The sequence below is a fragment of the Psammomys obesus genome, unplaced genomic scaffold (genome assembly GCF_907164565.1).
Source record: "Psammomys obesus unplaced genomic scaffold, mPsaObe1.curated_primary_1811, whole genome shotgun sequence".
Taxonomy (NCBI): domain Eukaryota; kingdom Metazoa; phylum Chordata; class Mammalia; order Rodentia; family Muridae; genus Psammomys; species Psammomys obesus.
Window position 1 is genome coordinate 24,394,188 of NW_026596095.1, and position 21,153 is coordinate 24,415,340.

General features: G+C 40.8%; 1 protein-coding gene across 3 annotated transcripts in view; it reads left to right on the top strand.

Annotated features, from left to right (window-relative positions):
* The first annotated feature begins 844 nt into the window (after nt 1-844).
* Emcn (endomucin) overlaps nt 845-21,153 on the top strand; it is a 100,357-nt gene continuing 80,048 nt past the window's right edge. For all 3 annotated transcript variants that reach the window (XM_055628215.1, XM_055628217.1, XM_055628216.1), the window contains exon 1: nt 845-1,076. In XM_055628215.1, the coding sequence (XP_055484190.1) occupies nt 1,004-1,076 (73 nt within the window). In that variant the 5' untranslated portion in view covers nt 845-1,003. The remainder of the gene's footprint in view (nt 1,077-21,153) is intronic.

Below are 21,153 nucleotides of genomic sequence, written 5' to 3' on the forward strand. Positions count from 1 at the left end.
CGACTCTTCTGTCCACACAAGTGCTGTGTTTAGGGACCTGGCTGTGTGACCGTCAGGTGACAGTCCTCACTAAGGGCAAAGAGACTACTGGTTGGTACTTTGGTCCTACAGAATACCTAATTCATAGCATCACCGATGCCCTGTGATACCTTCTTCCACCCACGCAGATTCCTTAAACCCACAATGCCATAACTTTTTCTTATTCTTCATCAAAACTCACTAATAAAAACCAGAAAGGTAGGCTTGGGGATGTAGCTCGGGGCTAGGGCACTCGCCTAGGGTGAGTTTGGTCTGCAGCGACATAAGGGGTGGAGGGGGATCTCAGGATAAGAAATGAGCAGGGGGTAGTCTTGGATCTCTTAGGAATGTCTTTAAAACCCTCTCTGGACATTCGTAAGAGGCCAGTACCCTTTCTCAAGATCACGGCACAATCTAATTAATAATTGAATTTGTCTCTAGAAGGTGGAGCTCTGACTTGGCTTTTGAGTTGAGAAGAGAGAAGAAAGGCGATTCCTGGTGGATTTTGTGTACAAATCCAGCCCTTGGGAGCTTACAGCCTTCTTAGACAAACCGAGGAGCTGCTTAATGAGGTGTCTTTACAGCTCCTCTAAAACGCACTTTCAAAACAAAAGTTAGAAAGCTCCCTGGCCCTTTCTCAAGAAGGGTCTCTTCCTGTTCAAATCCCGTCCTGACCTTTTTGTTGAAGAAGAGCAAAATAACGCAGTAACAAAAACACAAGTGGCTGCCAAAGGAAGAGAGAGGGGGGGGGAAGAGTTCCTGTAAGGGGCTGAAACAATAAATCTCCTCTCTGCTGACCTCCCAAAGGGAGTGTGTGTATTTCCTCTAGTTCCTTATCAGAATCCCCAAAATAAGTAGGAATGGGCAGCGTCTGCTTGCATTCAGCACACCTTTTCCATTTGCTAATCAGGCCTGGCCAGGCTGGGAGGAATCACACCCTGCCTTACCCTGGAGAGAGAAGCCACTGACACCATCCCTGGGCACCATGCGGCTGCTTCAAGCGACTGCTCTTTTCTTCCTTCTGTCCAACAGTGTCTGCGGCAGTGAGGATGGCACAGGTACCTTTCTTCCTACCTTTCGAATGCTGTGGATAAGAAATCGTGGGTAGAGAGCTCCTAGGCTCAGTTGCCCCTGGGAAGGCTTCTCCTGCGGTTCTGACGTGTTGGTTGATTTGCTGAATGGAGTACATAGAGTTAGGTTTCCAAGAGGCCACAGACACCGTGTCACAAACCCCGTTTGTGGTGTGATGGCCTCAAAGTGTGTTTAATGGATTCGTAAAACATTTGGGGAAATGTATTTACTTTTTAGAGACTGAAAATAGAATTTTGGCTAAAAAGGTGTTAGTTTAAAAAAAAAAGACGTTCATTTTAGTCATTGGTCCAGAATAAGAAGATCCTGTATGAGTGAAAGGCTATCATTTGGAAAGAGGGCTTTGCCAATGCCTCCAGCAACAGTTCCAGATGTCTTTCAGCTCGGTAGGGTAAAAATACCTAGACAAGTGAAAGGTGATTCACAATTAGAGTAATATTACCACCTTAGGGGACTGGGTATGTGGAGACTGAAATTTCTAGACTGTTGTTACAGAAATATTTGACCGTGTGGACATAGGTTGTGTAGCTTTTGGAGCTCTCCAGGTAGACAGGCCAAGCCCACAACTGTCTGAAGGTAAAGAAAATCAGATGTCCATTATGCCACATCAATGAGCAGTGGCAAGGATGACTGTTTTTATTTCTAACTGTTCTTAAGTAATTAAAAGTCTAAGTTTGCCTTAATCAGGAATTTAGTAGGTTCCTGTCCTGTGCTGGGCAATGCAAAGAACATAAAGATGAACCAGCTGATTTATTTGTCCACAGTGGTAAATGTGCTATTGAGAGAAATAAGTGAGTGAGTCTAGTATTAGACATACTTAGTAAGTATGAGAGCTAAAATGCGAGCTACCGAAGGAAGACACAGTTGGGAGAGATTGGATCTGACTCTGAGAGAGGGGGATGCATTGTGGGAGGGTATATGTGGGTGGGAGGAGGATGGGAGATTGATCCTGAAAGCTCAGTTCTAATTTTGCTTGCTTGTGCCCTTTTCCAAAGTTTACTGCCTACAAAATTTTAATTTCTAAAAACTATGTAAAGTAGAAAAAAAAGAATCAATGGTCCAACTTGAGTTACATTTTGTCAGTAATTTAAAAATATTTTTATAAATTTAGGGTAAATCTGGAAGTCTTTCCACCTCACACATTTGCTTATAGTGTATCTGGACAGAAAGTGATAAGAGGTACTGAGAATTTGTTTTTTTTTTTTTTTTTTTTTTTTTTTTTTTTTTTTTTTTTTTTTTTTAAAGCATCCTGAGGTATCAGAGAGCAAGGGCTTGATTCTAAGTAACTCTTCAGTATGTATTAGAACAATTGATGAAAATTTCAACTCTAGCTCAAAACGGTGTGCCTGAAAGCCTGAGCTAAGGCTCTTCATTATTTTAGGTCTGCATGCCTTAGAGTGTACAGCAAGATGCCAGCATTTTTTTTTTTTTAATTCTGAATGGGCTGTGTCTTCTGAATACAAAGAGGAAGCCGGTCGGTGGAACTGGCCTTTATACTGTGACTGTAAGGACTGTAAGAAAGACACTACCATGGAGGATCGCACAGAACTGCTGAGACGATTTTTTTTTATTGTGGTTGTTTAGGGGAAAATACCAGCCTCCTTTAGCTGGCTGGCCAAGTGTCCACCGTTGCTTTAACAGGGCCAACCTTCTAATGAATTATCCTGTGCTGGATAATTTCTCACTTGGGCAGTGAAAAATATTTAGACAGTATTTCCTTCACATCTCACATCTGTCACAAACCTATTTGATAATGTGAGACATGTATCAGGAGTGTGGGGGGGGGGAGGGACTAAGGAGGAAAGAAGGAGGGAAAGAGGAGTGAGGGGAGGGAGGCCTGAGGGAGGGAGAACTGACTGATCTTAGAAAAGGAAGTTGTATCTTGGTACCACAGATTGACCCTTGAGAGCGGCCTGGGTGGGTCTGAATGATTTTCCTGGCTACATGGATGGCTTTGATGCACCTGGCTCTGCCAGTTTATGTTTCCTTAGAAGATTGCAACACAGGAATGAAGCATTTCCTAAGTTCATCTAGTCAGGTCTTTCCTTAACTCTCTGTACCAAGAGGACATTGAGTGCTTCACAGGCTCCTCACCCTTCAGAAGATAAACAAACTTATCAGCTGAGTCAGAAATTGGAATCTGGAGGGAAACATTTCCACTCTAAAATTCAGATTGTCAAGCAAATGTGTACTTTTGTTGCTCTGAAATTGACTTCTAAATACATTTTGCTATCTGATAAATTGAGTACTTCTCTTTCTGGTGTTTTTGTCAATCTCAGATTTAAGTAAGTATGATCTAGGCAGAGAGACTTTTGTTGAAATCCAGAGACTCATTTTGTCCCTAGGATGCTGGTCTGGTCAGAGACCAGCCATGTCCAGCTGGGAAAGCTGCTCTTTGGAAATTTGTGCCAGAGGTTCCTGAAGGGGCCTGCACTCTTTCCTCCAGTCTTCTATGCTGTAGATAAAGCTAAACCGACACTCCAGGGGCTTTCGTGTCCAGAAGGTGAGCTTTTTTTTAATATTCAAATTTTTTTCTTTATTAATTACAGTTTATTCACTTTGTATGCCCCCTGTGGTTTCCTCCCTCCTCTTGGCCCAGTCCCTCCCTTCCTCCACCCTCTGCATGCATGTCCCTCCCCAAGTCCACTGATAAGGGAGGTCTTCTTTTCCTTCCTTCTGATCCTAGTCAATTAGGAGTCTCATCAGGAGTGGCTGCATTGTCTTCTTCTGTGGCCTGGTTATGCTGCTTCCCCCTCAGGGGGAGGTAATTAAAGAGCAGGCCAATCAGCTCATGTCAGAGACAGTCAAAGGGTGAGCTTTTGACTGCTGAAACTCAGTGTTGTTGAAATGAAGATTCCAAGAAATTAAAAGCCTGGAAGCTATAGAAATATATTTACTCCCGCTAACATTTTATTTTTAAACCTTACATTAATTTAGGAGAGATTAAAATGTTTAGGCAGAAACAGACCCCAGGATAATTATTTCTAGAAGGAGGATTCAATTTTCTAGTAGGAATTCATTTGTCAGTAATAACGTTCAATTTTATAAAGCGAAAATTGATTAACCATAGTATAAGAAAACACTGTGCTAAATCCTGTAGCTTTATAAAAACTAATAGGACTCATTCCTTGTATTCGATACAATGAGAAGAGGAAGAGCCAGGTAATAAGAATTTGGTTTTGTTGCAGGTCTTAAGGAATAAATAAAGAATGCATAAAAAATTCACAAGTTTCATAGTTTGGTGTGTTGGGAAATCATACAAGTTCTCATAAGAGTGTGATAACTACTGCAATTTGAAATCAGGATGTTCAAGAAAAAAAGAAACCAGGAGGTTCAAGGTGTATGTGGATTTTTTTTAATAGGAACATTGTTCAAACATCAGTGTATTCTAGTCTAGAAATATAAGAAAGTTATTTTTGAGCATGGCAGCATACTAGAAAGCAGGGTGCAAAGAGTAGTATAAGCATGTTAAATAGCAAGATGTGGAAATACAGATTAATAGGGTAATACAGATTCTTAACTTGTAAGCAACCCCGGGTTCAAGTCTCATGTCTCCAAATAAATAGAAAAGAAATATTGACTCATAGTTGGCAATTAGAATTTATAGAAGTGCTTAAGGATGGGTTTTTATCATCCGAATTATAAACAAGGAGGACCAATCTGTCAGTAGAATATGGATTAGTCAGACTACTGAGGTCAGAAGAAATAAAAGACAGAGACCAGTTTGCATTCACCCTATGTCTGAAAGTCTACCTCTGAGGTGTAAAGAAGGGTCTAGGAAAAGCTTCAAGGACGTTGAGTACATGCAGCTTGTCATATTGTTTTTACTGCTGACGAAAGACAAGCCGTGATGGGGTTGTGTGAATACCTGATTTGGGATCATGCTTTTAGAGCAGAGATGAGGAAAGATACGAAGAGATAGATAGGAGAAAAACGCGCACTAAGATGGTGAGTTTCCAACTCTGGTGAGGCATGTAAGCTGAGATGTGTAATGGGGTTGGGATGTCCCAGGAGCTGAAGGCTATGCTGAGAGGTGAAGTGTTATTTAGTTTTTGGTTCAAAGGTTAATAAGCCTTCATACGGTGACAATGTGATATTAACGTGGATACTAAGTTTCATTCTCTTCCAGGTGCCTATACTTTGCACTCTGCATGGCACTTACTTTCCATAACAGTTATTCACTGAAGCATCTTATTTCTTTTTCTACACTTCCGGCACCTTACAGTTTGCCAGTAACTATGGCAAATAAATAATATCATAATCAAATAATATAAATAAATATATAATACAAATGATATAAATAACAAACAAATAATATTACAAAGTTATATGAATTTCTTTAGTCTTTGTATTGAGCTTAATTTTCATCCATATTTCTTACTGGAATAAGCAATCTGTTATAGTAAGGATTAATTCAATGTGGAGCCAATCTAGTGGGAATAGTATTTGACCCTCAAGTCTTTTGTTTAGCATTCTTTCCCCAGAAACTCATTTTAAAAGGGATCATATATTGTCAATGTATGGAATACTTTCTGGACATTCATAACATTTCCCTCAACAAATTCTCTTCTAATTTTACTTTATAGATCATAATCATTCAGAAAACTGAGAAAATATAAATATTTGATGGTTTCAAAAATGAATCTGTTAGATACCGGTCATTTCCTTTTCTATCTCAAGCTTAGGTATATATTTTAACTTATGAATCATTATCTGATAAAGTTACTAATATCCTTTTTTCAGTGGTAATCGGTTTCCACGGTCTCCTGGTGTGAGATCTCTCAGAAGAGAAACTTGGAAGAGGTTCAGTTGGCAGAGGGGTCCCTTTATGCACTGTAGCTCATGATAGAAGAATACACAGAAGAAATATTCATGGTCCCCATAACATCTACAAAGGCCAATAAAAATTCCTCTTCTGAAGATAAATAGAGGCTTTTTGGGTTGGATTGGTTTTGTAAATATATATCAGTAGAGATAAGAGCTGTTCCCTAAAGAGAAGCAGGCACCATGTGAGAATTAGACACCTGTTTGGCTGTTCCCTGAGTGTTTCCTGACTATGTGAACTCCAGCCATTGCTGGGGCAGCCATCTGTACACAGGTATAAACAGATGATATTTTGCTTCATTTCAGGGGTTATATTTTGCTTTCTGTCTGGTGTTATTCTCATGCTAACATATGTTTCAAAATCCTACCTGATTTTTAAAAAAAAAAAAATATTTGAAATTTAGTAGAGTAGCATTAGCTTTCCACAAGACTCATTTGATAAAGAAGGAAAAAAAATAATGAGAATTCTTTCCCTTTTTTCCATATCTGTTTGTTTGATTATTGGTATGGGGGGGCCGGAGAGTCCTGTCCATGTACATATGTATAGGAGAGCGGTTGATCTCCTGTGCCTTTCTCAATGGCTTTCCACATATTTTTTTAATTAATTTTTTTTATGTATTACAATTTATTCACTTTGTATCCAGCTGTAGCCCCTCCCTCATTTTCTCCCAATCACACCCTACCTCCCTCTTCTCCTCCCATGGCCCTCCCCCAGTCCCCTGATAGGGGAGATCTTCCTCCCCTTCCATCTGACCCTAGCCTATCAGGTTTCATCAGCACTGGCTGCATTGTCCTCCTCTGTGGCCTGGTAAGGCTACTTCCCCCTCAGGGGGAGGTGATCAAAGAGCCAGCCACTGAGTTCATGTCAGAAGCAGTCCCTGCTCCCATCAGCAAGGAACCCACTTGGAGACCTAGCTGCCATGGGCTACATCTGTGCAGGGTTTCTAAAACCATCCATACATAGTCCTTGTATCAGTCTCAGAAAAGACCCTTGGGCCCAGATTTTTTGGTTCTGTTGCTTTCCTTGTAGAGCTCATGTCCCCTCCAGATCTTTCTAATCTCCCCCTTCTTTCTTAAGATTCCCTGCACTCTGCCCAAAGTTTGGCTATGAGTCTCAGCATCTGCTTTGATACATTGCTGGGTAGTCTTTCAGAGGCCCTCTGTGGTAGGCTCCTGTCCTGTTCCCTGTTTTATCCCTCTTCTGATATCCATCCTGCTTGCCTTTTTGAGTGAGGACTGATCATCTTACCCAGGGCCCTCCTTCTTGCTTAGCTTCTTTAGGTGTACAGATTTTAGTATGTTTATCCCATATTATATGTCTAATATCCACTTATAAGTGAATATATACCATGTGTGTCTTTCTGCTTCTGGGATACCTCATGCAGGATGATGATCTTTTCTAGTTCCCACCATTTGCCTGCTCATTTCATGATTTCCTTGTTTTTAATTGCTTGTATTCCATTGTGTAACTATACCACAATTTCTGTATCCATTCCTCAGTGGAGGGACATCTGGATTGTTTCTATATTCTGGCTATTATTAATAAAGCTGCTACAAACATGGTTGAAAAAATGTCCTTGTTGTATACTTGAGCATCTTGTGAATATATGCCTAGGAGTGGTATAGCTGGATCTTGAGGTAGCACTATTACTAATTGTCTGAGAAAGCACCAGATTGATTTCCAAAGTGATTGTACAAGTTTACATTCCCACCAGCAATGCAGAAGGGTTCCCCTTTCTCTATATTGTCTTCAGCATGTATTGTCATTGAGGATTTTTTTTATTATTAGTTACATTTTATTAACTCTGTACCCTAGCTGTATCCTGCTCCCTCATCTCCTCCCTGCCCCTTTCCAAGTCCACTGATTGGGGAGAACCTCCTCCCATTTCATCTAACCCTGTTTTATCAGGTATCTTCAGGACTGGCTGCAAAGTCCTCCTCTGTGGCCTAGCAGGACTGCTCCTCCCTTGGGGGGTGGAGAGGTCAAAGAGCCTGCCATTGAGTTCATGTCAGAAATAGTTCCTGTTCCCCTTACTAGGGAAAAAAAGTTGGTTACTGAGCTACCACGGGCTACATCCGAGCAGAGGTTCTAGGTTATAGTCATACATGGTCCTTGGTGGAGTATTAGTCTCAGAAAAGACCCCTGTGCCCATATATATTTGGTCCTTGTGGAGCTCCTATCCTCCCCACGTCATACTAACTCCCCCTTCTTTCATATGATTCCCTGCTCTCTGCCAAATGTTTGGTTATGAGTCTTAGTATCTGCTTTGATACACTGCTAGGTAGAGTCTTTCAGAGGCCCTCTGTGGTAGGCTTCTGTCCTGTTACTTGTTTTCTCCTACATCCAATGTCCATCCCATTTGTCTTTCTAAGTGAGGATTGATCATCTTACCCTGGGTCTTCTTTCTTGTTTATCGTCTCTAGGTTTATAGATTTCATTATGTTTAGCATATCTTATAGGTCTATATAAGTGAGTATATACCATGTGTGTCTTTCTCCTTCTGGAAACCCTCACTCAGAATGATCTTTTCTAGGTCATTGAGTTTTTGATCTTAGCCATTAGTGTAAGGTGAAATGTCAGGGTCATTTTGATTTGCATTTTCCTGATGACTAAGGACTTTGAACATTTCTTTAAGTTTTTCTCTTCCATTTGATATTCCTCTATTGAAAATTCTCTGTTTAGTTCTATACCCCATTTTTTAAATTGGATTACTTGATTTTTTTGGTGTTTAGCTTCTTGAGTTCTTTATATATTGTGATTATTAGCCCTCTGTAAAATACAGGGTTGGTGAATATCCTTTCCCAGTCTGCAGGCTGTCATTTTGTTCTGATGACAGTGTCTTTTGCTTTATAGAAGTTTTTCAGTTACACGAGGTCCCATTTATTGATTGTTAATCTTAGAGCCTGTGCTGTTGGTGTTCTGTTTAGGAAGTTGTCTCCTGTGCCAATGAGTTCAAGGCTCTTCTACACTTTTTGTTTTAACAGATTTAGTGTGTCTGGTTTTATATTGAGGTCTTTGATCCACTTGGACTTTAGTTTCATGCAGGGTGATAGATATAGATCTATTTGCATTCTTTATATATAGACATCCAGTTAGACCAGCACCATTTGTTGAAAATGCTATCTTTTTTCCATTTTATGGTTTTGGCTTCTTTGTCAAAAATAAACTATCTGTACATTTATGGGTTCATTTTTGGATCTTCTGTTTGATTCCATTGAGCCACTATTCTGTTTCTATGCCAGTACCATGCAGTTTTTTATTAGTTTTGTTCTATAGTACAGCTTGATATCAGGAATGGAGATACCTCCAGATGATCTGTTGACAGGATTGTTTTAGTAATTCTGGTTTTTGTTTTTGTTTCTCCATATGAAATTGAGAATTGTTCTCTCAAGTTCTGTAAAGAATAGTGTTGGTATTTTGATGGAAACTGCATTGAATCTGTAGATCTCTTTTGGCAGGAAGACCATTTTCACTCTGTTGATCCTACCGATCTATGAGCATGGGAGATCTTTCCATCTTCTGATATCTTCTTCAATTTCTTTCTTCAGACACTTGAAGGTTTTTTCAAACAGATCTTGCACTTGCTTGCTTAGAGTCACAACAAGGCACTTCATGTTATTTGCGATTATTGTGAACGGTGTTCTTTCCCTAATTTCTTTCTCAGCCCTTTGTCTTTCGTATACACGAAGGCTACTGATTTCTTTGAGTTAATTTTATATACAGCCACTTTGCTGAAGGTGTTTATCAGCTGAAGGAGTTTACTGGTTGAATTTTTGGGGTCAGTCATGTATACTATCATATCATCTACAAATGGTAATACTTTGACTTCTTCCTTTCCAATTTTTATCCCCTTCATCTCCTTTCGTTTTCTCATTGCTCTAGCTAGGACTTCAAGTACTATATTGAAGAGATACGAAAGAAATAAAAACAGTCTTCACAAGTCTCCTTTCCAAAAAAAGCCCAGGGCCAGATGGTTTCAGAGCAGAATTCTACCAGACCTTCAAAGAAGAGCTAGCTCCCATTCTCTTCAAACTATTCCACAAAATAGAAACAGAAGTTATATTATCAAACTCATTCTATGAGGCCACAGTCACCTTGATACCTAAAGCATACAAAGACCCAACACAAAAAGAGAACTTCAGACCTATCTCTCTTATGAACATTAATGCAAAAATACTCAATAAAATATTCACAAACCGAATCCAAGAACACATCAAAGATATCATCCACCATGACCATGTAGGCTTCATCCCAGGCATGCAAGGGTGGTTCAATACATGGAAACCCATCAATGTAATCTACCATATAAACAAACAGAAGGAGCAAAACTACATGATCATCTCCTTTAATGCCAAAAAAAGCATATGACAAAATCCAACACCCATTCATGTTTAAAGTCTTGGAGAGATCAGGGATATAAGACACACACCTAAGCATAGTAAAAACAATATACAGCAAGCCTATAGCTTGCTAAAACTAAACAGAGAGAAACTTAAATCAATCCCACTGAAATCAGGAACAAGGCAAGGCTGTCCACCTAATTTTTAGAGTCAGAATCATTCACTGAACATAGAGCTCAATGATTTGGTCAGTGAGTCCAAGGATCTTCATGTCTCTGCATTGCTCATACTGGAATTACAGCTGTGCATCACCATGTCTCTTTATTTTTTTTTCCTTTGAGGGGTAGCATGGGATATGAACTCAGGTCCTCAAGAACTTTGCTAACTGAGCCATCTTTCTAGCCTATTACTCTTCTTTTGTTTCTGAAAACAGTACTTCATGTATTCTTCAGGTTCACTGCTTTAGCCCTCCACTCTTTCCTTTGCAATCACAGTGCTTTATAAACAGAGGGCACGCTCATCCTGATTTCACACTCTGCTTCCCAGGGAACTCATTTTTCTTAGTGAAAACATTTAGATTTGGATGATGATATATGCCTTGATCTAGATTACTCACATCTCCTCATTACTTAAATAACTGTAAAGTGTTGATCCTTCTCTTGTTGATAAGCTAAACAATATTCTAATGAGAACCTTCTCTAAAGAAATCAGTTGTGTTTGCATAGATTCAGTAATGAGTTCTACGTCTAAAAAGTCAATACCATTGATTTTACTGAAATGTGCACTGCTTATTAATCTCTCCAAACAGTCACCTTCTAAGTGAAACTTTTTTTTAACTGTGTTAAGGACTAAAAAATGCTGATCATCACTGGATCTGGTCCCAGTTAGCCCCAAGCAGGATCCACACAACATCTGTGGGCATCCTCCACTGGTGGTGTGAGAACTGTACTCATTTCTTCTGTCACAGCTTTTCATGGCCATCTGTACCATATCTGTTCACCTACTCAGAAATAGCATGAAGCAATAGAGGCAGAGGCTCAAAAATAGTATGAATAGTGGGATCGTGTGGCATGCCATTAAACAAGGGCAGAAGCTCTTCAGAACTTCCCATGTAGCTTGCTGCCTGAAATGTGGTGACAATAGGTTGAGTTTTCTGATTAAAAAAAAAAAAAAAGAATTAGAGACCTACCAGTTGATCAATTAAGAAACCACTACTGTCTCTCATGGCATCTATAGAACTTCTGTTCAGAAATAAAAATCTTTAATATCCCAGGTTCAAATGTTTCTCATGTAATGGGCTAGAAGGAACTGTAGTCATTTGGGTTCCTGGCTGAAATAAAATGGAATTGCCTCTAAATATCAGTGAATCAGGTATGGGATTTATAGGAGCAGAAGGAAAGAAAGAAAAGGAAACATTGAATTAATCACTTAATGTCAAAGAGGTGTAGATTCAGAAGTGGTATATACACCCAAAAGATGCTCCACCTGACAACAAGGGTATTTGTTCAACTATGTTCATAGCAGCCTTATTTGTAATAGCCAGAAACTAGAAACAATGTAGATGTCCCTCAACTGAAGAATGGATACAGAAAATGTGGTACATTTACACAATGGAATACTAGTCAGCTATTAAAAGCAAGGAGATCATGAAATTTGCAGGCAAATGGATAGAACTGGTGAGTTCCATCCTGAGTGTGGGAACCCAGACCTAGAAAGACACACATAGTATGTAGTCACTTATAAACTGATTTTAGTCATATACTACAAGATAGACAGACATACTACAGTGCAGAGACCCAAAGTAGATAAGTAATGAGGAGGACCCAAGGAGGCTTCATAAATCTCACTCATAATGGGAAATAGAATGGACAGAGGTAGTGATTGAAGAGTTGGTACAAGGTAGAAGAAGGAGCACAGAGAGAAATAAGGGTGGCGATCAAACCTAGGGAGAGTAGAGGCAGGAGGGCACAAGGCCTGCAGAGAAAAGAGAAATGGTGGGTGTGGGCATCTCTGTGACAAGCTGCAGACCTAAATCAGAATAGGCCTCTGGGAAGATATGAGGGGGACTCTAGCTATGACTTCTAATTGTAGGGGCCATGGAGACTGAACAAGACTCCTAACAGACCGAGGAGATCATCAACCAACCTACAAAAACTTCAATCCAATCCAAAATTTATTCTACTTACAAGACCTGCAGGGAAAAAGATAGAACAGATAGAGCAGAGATTGAGGGAACGTTCAACCAATGCTGGGCCCAACCCTAAGACCCACCCCATGGAAGAAAGCCAACCCCTATCACCATTAACAATACTATACTATGCTTACAGACAGGAGCCTACCAGAGTTGTACTCTTAGAGCCTTCACCCAGAAACTGCTCAGCACAGATACGGAGACTCACAGCCAAGCATTGGGCAAAGCATAGGGAGTCTACTGGAAAAGAGGGGAGAAGGATAAATGAGGTGATAAAAGCTCTATAAAAAGACTTTCAGAGCCAATCAGCCAGGGCCCAAAGGTGACTATGGAGTCTGAAGCACCAACCAAGGACAATTCACAGTCTGGACCTAGGTCCTCTACTTATAAATAGCTGATGGGCATCTTAGGCTTCATGTGGAGTTAGGGGAGTGGGGTAGGTCTCTGCCAAGGACTGTTACCTGCTTTCTGATCACTTTCTCCTGATGGGATTGCCCTGCCAAGCCACAGGAGAGGAAGATAAACTCAGTCCTCATGTGAATAAATGAATTGGGTGTCTGGGTGGGGGGAGGCTCCCGTATTCTGAGGAATAGGAGGGGGGAGGACAGGAGGAAGGGGCCTATGACCGAGATGTAAATTGACTTAATAAAGAGAGAGAGAGAGAGAGAGAGAGAGAGAGAGAGAGAGAGAGAAAGAAAGAGTAGTAGATTCAGAGTATCCAGTATGCAGAGTAATTACTTGGGGATAAGTGCAATCCTCCCCTCGTAGGGACACTGAAGGAGGATGCAAGGCGATGCACACAGAAAGGTGTTGAGCGGATGGCAAGCACTGTACAATGTTCACACAGCTTTGGAACCTAAAGTTTGAATGTCGGAACTTAAGTACCACATATAGCCCATCATTTGGATAAAATTCTTTTATTCCAAGTTGATTCCAGTTAAAATCAATGAACAGATATTGTTACTGTCACGCGGTAAAAGATCAGTTCATGAAAAAAAATTCACAAATAGAATCGTGTTCTAGAAAGATGGATACTGAGCTACGTTGTAGTCGTGATATATGCAAGCAAAAGTTATATGTGTGAATTTGTGTGATGTCTACAATGTTTTTTAAATTTGTAAGTTATTTAACTTGTTTCATTAATTAGTCACATCGATCCATAGGCATACAAGGAGAGTCAGATTTCTATTTTTTTATTCTCTATTAATTACATTTTATTCACTTTGTATGCCCCCTGTGGTTCCCTCTCTCCTCCCGTCCCAATCCCTCCCTTCCTCCACCCTCTGCATGCATGCCCCTCCCCAAGTCCACTGATAGGGGAGGTCTTCTTTTCCTTCCTTCTGATCCTAGTCAATGAGGTCTCATCAGGAGTGGCTGCATTGTCTTCTTCTGTGGCCTGGTAATGCTAAGAGTCAGATTTCTTTAGTGGTGTGACTCCGTTAATGATAGGTTGACCTTCCTTTAGGACAGATACCACTCCCAAGAGTACCTGGGCAGCACAAACAGGACATGGTGGATTTTAGAAGAAAGAGAACAGAGTTGGATGGGCAGGAGAGTAGGAGTGGCTCTCGGAGGTGGCAGAGGTGGGGATAAATGTCATCAAAAGACATGCACAAAAGAAATTCTCAAGGAATTAATAAAATACTATTTTAAAAAGTTTGTGTTTAATTAAATAATTTTTTTAAAAGTCCATAATTACTTTTTAACTTTTTTTTAAGGCAGGGTATCACTGAATAGCCCTGGCTGGCCTGAAACTTGCTGTGTAGACAAGGCTTGCCTCATTAAACTGATGGAAGTCTGCTGGCTCTGCCTCTGGGGCGCAGGGATCAAAAGCATGTGCTACCACATGTAGCAGCCCCCAAACTGCTCTTATCTTTCATAAAATAATCTTAAGCATTAGTGGGTCTGAGAAGTGGCACGAGCTGTTGGTAAACAGTCATGATATGACAAGGAAGAAAACTTAGTCTTGTTTCTGTGTGACAGTCTTGGCCACCACAGTCAACCTATGCTAGCATCGGTTTCCTCATTAGACACTAGGGAAGGGTTTGTACTGATAAGCAGTCGTGCTGTACAGCAGTGAGAAATCTGTCTTCTAAATGCCATATAAACTGTAAATTCCCATTGGGCTGTTTATGCTTATGACAACTGATATTGAAATCACAGAGTCAACAGGTAGAAAGATGTATAGACTTTAAGATTCTCTCTTTAATAACTGGGACCCTGTCGTTCCATCACTTCACCTTTAGCCATTTCCTTCTAGGCTATTATTTTGTGGCTGTTCACATCCCAATGGCCATGGTTTTAAAATAATGCTTGAGTTATAAAAATCACACACAAAACACAGAAAACCATTTGTATCACACATTGGCTTTATTTTTAGCTGAAGTGGGAAAAGAAATGTGTTTTTGTGGTAGGAAGTGTGAAATTGCCCTCCTAGAGTGTTGAGCAAGTGTGAGGACACAGACGCGTGGCTCCTGGATTCTCTCCCCAGGGTGGAGAGGCCACTGCAGCGCTCCTGGACTCCAACTCCTCTGTCCAACTGTGGCACAGCTCCTGATTATGTTTCTCTGCAAGTACAATTCTAAAAATGGTATGAGTTACTTTTAAATACATAGAATTATCTAATTAGGATTTATTGACAGCAACAAGATTGCACTATTTGGGATTAAGCTGTGTTAATCAGTAATTCTTTTCTTTCTTTTTTTTTTTTCATTTTGATCTTTTTGACAGCTTTGTTTACTTGATCTAATTAGAATTGCCAGATCCTAAAACTTGAAAATATAACAAAATAAAATAACAATAATAAAACACAGTGTTGTCAATCCACCTGTTAGTAAGATCAGTCCACTACTTAATTGTATATGAGTTTTCTGGCATCAAGGACAATGTCTCAGGCTCCGTCTATGGACACATGGTAGACAATTAGTAACTGTCCTTGCTTTAATGTGGAAAACTGTATTTCACTGCATGTCATCAGAGTTGAGAAAGACACAGGGCATCCCAGATCAGTTTTGTTATTTGGGGTGTATTTATTTTTGTTCTAATGTCCTGGTTTGTTTCTCTGATGCTGTGATAACACACCATGACCAAAAGCAATTTTGCATGGGTGAGTACTTGGCTTATAGGTTACAGTCCATCATCACTGGGGGTACCAAGGCAGGAACTGAAGCAGAGACCATGGAGGAATGCTGCTTACTGCTTTGCTCCCAATCTCAAGTTCAGTTACCGTTCTCACACAGGCCAGAGTGACTCGCCCATGGCTGGCACTGCCCATAGCAGGCCAAGAACTCGTACATCAATTAGCAATTAAGAAATTTGGCATTCCCTTTTCTCTGGTACGTCTGGGTTTGTGTTAACAAGAACCAACTATGACACTCGGCTACAGAGAATCTGTGAGGTCTTTCTTGGTTGTTTATGTTTACTCGGTAGGCTCTGTAGAGCTGGCATGTCACCCTAGTTTGCCTAATGTAGGTTGTGCCTGCCTTTGGAGCATAGCATCTGCCCGAATCACACCAGGGTGGCCTGCAAATGCTGACTCAGACTTTCTTACAAAACAAAACAAAAGATCCCATAATTCTCTGCAGCATCTGTCAGGACACTCTGAACTGTCACAGTTCAAATGAAAGCACGTTCATTCTGTTGTTCACATCCGGCACTTCTCAAGCTAACTTCCGTCTAATCCGGCAAAAGTGGGGAAATCAGATCAGTAAGTCATTCTGAAGTTTTAGATTCCCGTAGGTCAGCAGTCAGTCCAGATGCTATTTATCTGGTTAATAATAGATGTTCAGTTTTCTTTGCTGTAAGATAAAGACCCAGTCCTTCATAACACATTCATCTAAGTATTGTCTTAATAAGAAATTATTACCTTAAAAAGACTGAACATATTTGGTACCATCCCAGAGTTGTTCTGTTTTTCCTGCTTGAGCACTGGCTGGTTTCACAGCCAGGACTGAGCAATGTGGAGAATGCACTGCCACCCCCAAGTCAAAGACCATTCGTCTCAGTGGCCAGGGGCTTCAGTTTATCTTGTAACTGAGGCAAACAGAGTTGTCATATTCTCCAGGCTGGATCTTCCTTGTTCATAAAGCGAATGACATCGGGCTGAATGCTGACGTCAGATCTACAGTGTTATGTTCTTCCTGTAACCAACAGCTTTTTACATTTTGCTCCAGGTTGCCTTGCCCCTCCCTCACCCTGACACTACCAGGCCCATCTGTTCAGGAGCAGGGCTTAGCTCTAGGGATTCTGGGTTGCTTTGGTGGTGGAGGTGGGGTGGCATGTCAAAGGCCTGCCTGCTCTGTGCTTCCAAAGATCACAGAAACAAAACACCCTTCCATTTGTTTTAATGACACAATTTGCTTTAATGACCCTCACTAACATCCAAGACGAGTTCCTGAGAGGGAAAAAGAAGCTAAGAAAAAAAAAGCTCTGGAAAACTGAGGAGGCCCAGAGGAGAGGCCCCTCGAGAGAGAACTGGGGGGATGGGGCAGATGGGGGCCATGGAAGGAGAGGCCCTAAAAGTTTTGCCCGATTGGGAGGAGAGTGCCCTGGGCCTCTAGCTGCTCTTCTGGCAGCCCGAGCATCTCTCCCCCTTACCGTCAAGGCTCTCTTGTGTTTGTAGCACTGCATACACTCTCCCTCCTCACAGCGCGCACTGGGAAGAGGACATTTGAGGGAAGTGTCATACTCTAATTGAACGGAAAGTTTTGGTGTGAATTCATTGGTATCTTTTTTTTTTTCTTGTACTAGTTTAGGATAATAGGAAAGTAGACCTGGCCAAGAAAAATATTATTTGAACTCCTGAAATTCTCCTAAGTACCACAATTTAAATTCCTACTTTTTTCCTGGCCCTCTCTTTTAAAGATGTCCCCTTCGGCACTTACTCATGAGTTGTCGTTCACTCTCCATTCTACTCTTTCTTTCCACCCTATTAACCTGGGAACGCCCTGCAGACTACTCAAGAAAATTATCCACTTTTAATAATAAGTTAATTAAGGAAGAAACCGCCACATTCTCCTCAGAGCCTCATGCGGAGTGGGGATGTGTTTAAGGATCCAAAGACAAAGCTGGTTCCTGTGAAATTGTTTAAAAAAAAAAAAAAAAAAAAACTTCGAGGATGTGTGGAGGATTAAGTGACTGGCACTAACACAGAGACTGAGACTACAGAGAGAAAGTGAGATGTTGTATTATTGCAAATCCAGGCTACATGTGCACCAAAATGTCTAATATTGGAAGGTGGCCCAGTGGTTTGGGGCAGTCGGTTCACTATCCTGTAACACTCAGTAAACTACCATCAGGTATAGAGAGGGCTCAGGAATGTCTCCCAGAGATCAGAAACTAGACATCCTTGACGAGAAATGAGAGAGCTGTGCTGTTTGTCCACAAAGCACTCAATAATTTCAGGAAGATATTTTAAAAGAAAATTTAATAAACAGAATAACCACAAAGCAAAAAGAAAAGAACAATAGGAAAGAGGAGAGTGTTTTTCTGTATTTTCCTCTTAACGCTGGGACTTGCATCAGTCATAACTGAGTTACATGTGCCCTGTGGAGACCTGCTCTCCTTCCTAAACCTGTGTGTTCTTCTGCCCTGCCTGCTCCTCCCATGGCCTGGCTGCCTGTGTCATCTGGGTTTATCCACAGTGGTTACTGTGTAATGCCTGTGCTGGATCTAAGCAACCAGCATACAGTGTGCAAAACTGTTACCATGTTTTTGATACCTTAGTGCATAATAAAGAGCTATTGTTAAGGCATTATTTTATACAAGTAGCTAGGCTTCTTGGATCAATATTTTTCTGTTTCTCAAGATGAAGAATATATGTCCTAAATCATTGCTGTAATTAATTAGTAGCACTAATTTACAGTATTATTTCATAGGCTTATGAAACCAGAGCACTGGAAAAAAATGATTAAAATTACAGAGAACACAAATCATAATATGAGATAAAACTTTGCTTGTTTCCAGTTATCTCCTTTTTACTGGTTGTTGACCATAAACTTTCTGTCCTTGATGAAACTTATTGATTAAAATGGAATGAGCTAATGGTGAGATGAAATTAAATTATATAAATGCAGGTTTATTGGGAACAGAACGGAAGGCACAAAGAGAGAGAGAGAGAGAGATGCATGTGTAGAAAGAAGAAAAGAGAGAGAGAGGAGAACAGAGAATGAAGCAGAGGAAGGTCAGAGAAAGAGGGAAGGAGAGAGGCACCAAAAATGTCTGGATTATATAGTGAAGGGCCTCTGGGAAAGCCCTGCCCCGAGGCAGACAGCAGGATATGCCAGCCAAGCCCTGCAGCAGGTAGGGACCTATCAAAACTATTGGAGACCCACTCTTTTCTCTCCTTAGCCTTACAATAAGTCTTATGGTCTTAGTTCTATTGAAAACTAAATTTGAAGAATATGTGAATGCTAAGTTAAAACATAATAAAAAATAAGGTTTGAAATTTCAATTTCGTAAGTCATGACAGCCTGTGATAATATTCTACAGCATGATTTTTTTTTAAATTTTCTTTCATATTTATTTATTCACTTTGAGAGTGTGGAGTAGGGCTGCATCCATGCTGTGGCATGCATTTGGAGGTTAGAGAGCAACCCATAGGAGCTGGTTCTCCCCTGTTTGGGTCCCGGGAATTGAACTCGGGTCATCAGGCTTGAAAGCACATGCCTTTATCCACTAAGCCACTTTATCAGACCCAACATAGGGTCTTCACAGATTCTCTGTGTCTGTTTCCCTGTCCCTGTTCAGGTTCCTTCCTGACCATTCCGTGTTGGGGGGAAAGTTAGGTAGGAGTTACAGCACTGAATAAAATGTACTCCTTGATGTTATTTGAGGGAGAAATGTCTTCCTCCACAGGGCAATATATTTGGCTTAGTCCCCAGTAGATGGCACTGTTTGGGGAAAGTTATGGAACTTTTAGAAGTGGGAGTCTTTTTTAAATTAAATTTTCATTTTTTATATTAATTACAGTTTATTTACTTTGTATCAAAGCTGTAGCCCCTCCCTCCCAATCCCACTGTCCCTCATCCCTCTCTACCCCTCTCTAAGTTCACTGATAGGGGAGGTCCTCCTCCCCTTCCATCTAGCTTATCAGGTCTCATCAGGACTGGCTGCATTGTCTTCCTCTGTGGCTGCTCCTCCCTGTGGGGGGGGGGGGGGGGGAGGAACGTCAAAGAGCCAGCCCATGAGTTCAAGTCAGATAGTCCCTATTCCCATTACTAAGGCATCCACTTCGATACTGAGCTGCCATGGGCCACATCCAAGCAGGGGTTCTAGGTTATATACATGCATGGTCCTTGGTTGGAGTATCAGTCTCAGAAAAGATCCCTGGGCCCAGATATATTTGGTCCTTGTGGAGCTCCTGTCCTCTCCAGGTCATACTAACTTCCCTTCTTTCATATGATTCCCTGCACTCTGCTCAAGGTTTGGTTATGAGTCTCAGCATCTGCTTTGATACACGGCTATGTAGAGTCTTTCAGAGGCCCTCTGTGGTAGGCTTCTGTCCTGTTTCTTGTTTTCTCCAACTTCCAATGTCCATCCCATTTGTCTTTCTAAGTGAAGATTGGTCATCTTACCCTGGGTCCTCCTTCTTGCTTAGCTTCTTTAGGTGTACAGATTTTAATATATTTCTCCTATCTTATAGGTCTAGTATCCACTTACAAGGGAGTATATACCATGTGTGTCTTTCCGCTTCTGGGATTCCTCACTCACGATAATCTTTTCTAGATCCCACCGTTTGCCTGCAAATTTCATGATTTCCTTGTTTTTAATTGCTGAGTATTATTCCATTGTGTAAACGTACCATAATTTCTATATTCATTCCTCTGTTGAGGGACATCTGGGTTGCTTCCAGGTTCTGGCTGTTACAAATAAAGCTCCTACAAACATGGTTGAGCAAATGTCCTTGTTGTGTACTTGAGCATCTTTTGGATATATGCCTAGGAGTGGTATAGCTGGATCTTGAGGAAGCACTATTCCTAATGGTCTGAGAAAGCGACAGATTGATTTCTAAAGTGGTTGTACAAGTTTGCATTCCCACCAGCAGTGGAGGAGGGTTCCCCTTTGTTCACATCCTCTCCAATATGTGATGTCACTTGAGTTTTTGATCTTGGCCATTCTGATTGTATAAGGTGAAATCTCAGGGTCGTTTTGATCAAAGACCTCAACATAAAACCATGCACACTAAATCAGTTAGAAGAAAAAGTGGGAAAGAGCCTAGAATTCATTGGCACAGGAGACAACTTCCTGAACAGAACACCAACAGCACAGGCTCTAAGAGCAACAATCAATAAATGGGACCTCATGAAACTGAAAGTAAAGCAAAAGACAGTCATCAGAACAAAACAACAGCTTACGGACAGAGAAAGGATCTTCACCAACCCTATATCTGACAGAGGGCTAATATCCAGAATGTATAAAAAACTAAAGAAGTTAAAAGCAACAAATCAAGTAATCCAATTAAAAAATGGGGTACGGAGCTAAACAGAATTCTCTGTAGGGGAATATAGAATGGCAGAGAAACACTTAAAGAAATGCTCAAAGTCTTTAGCCATCAGGGAGATGCAAATCAAAATGACCCTGAGAAGTGGGAGTCTTGGTAGAGAAATTACACCACTGGAGGTAGCCTTTCAAGGCCTATAGCCATGTGTGTGTGTGTGTGTGTGTGTGTGTGTGTGTGTGTGTGTGTGTGT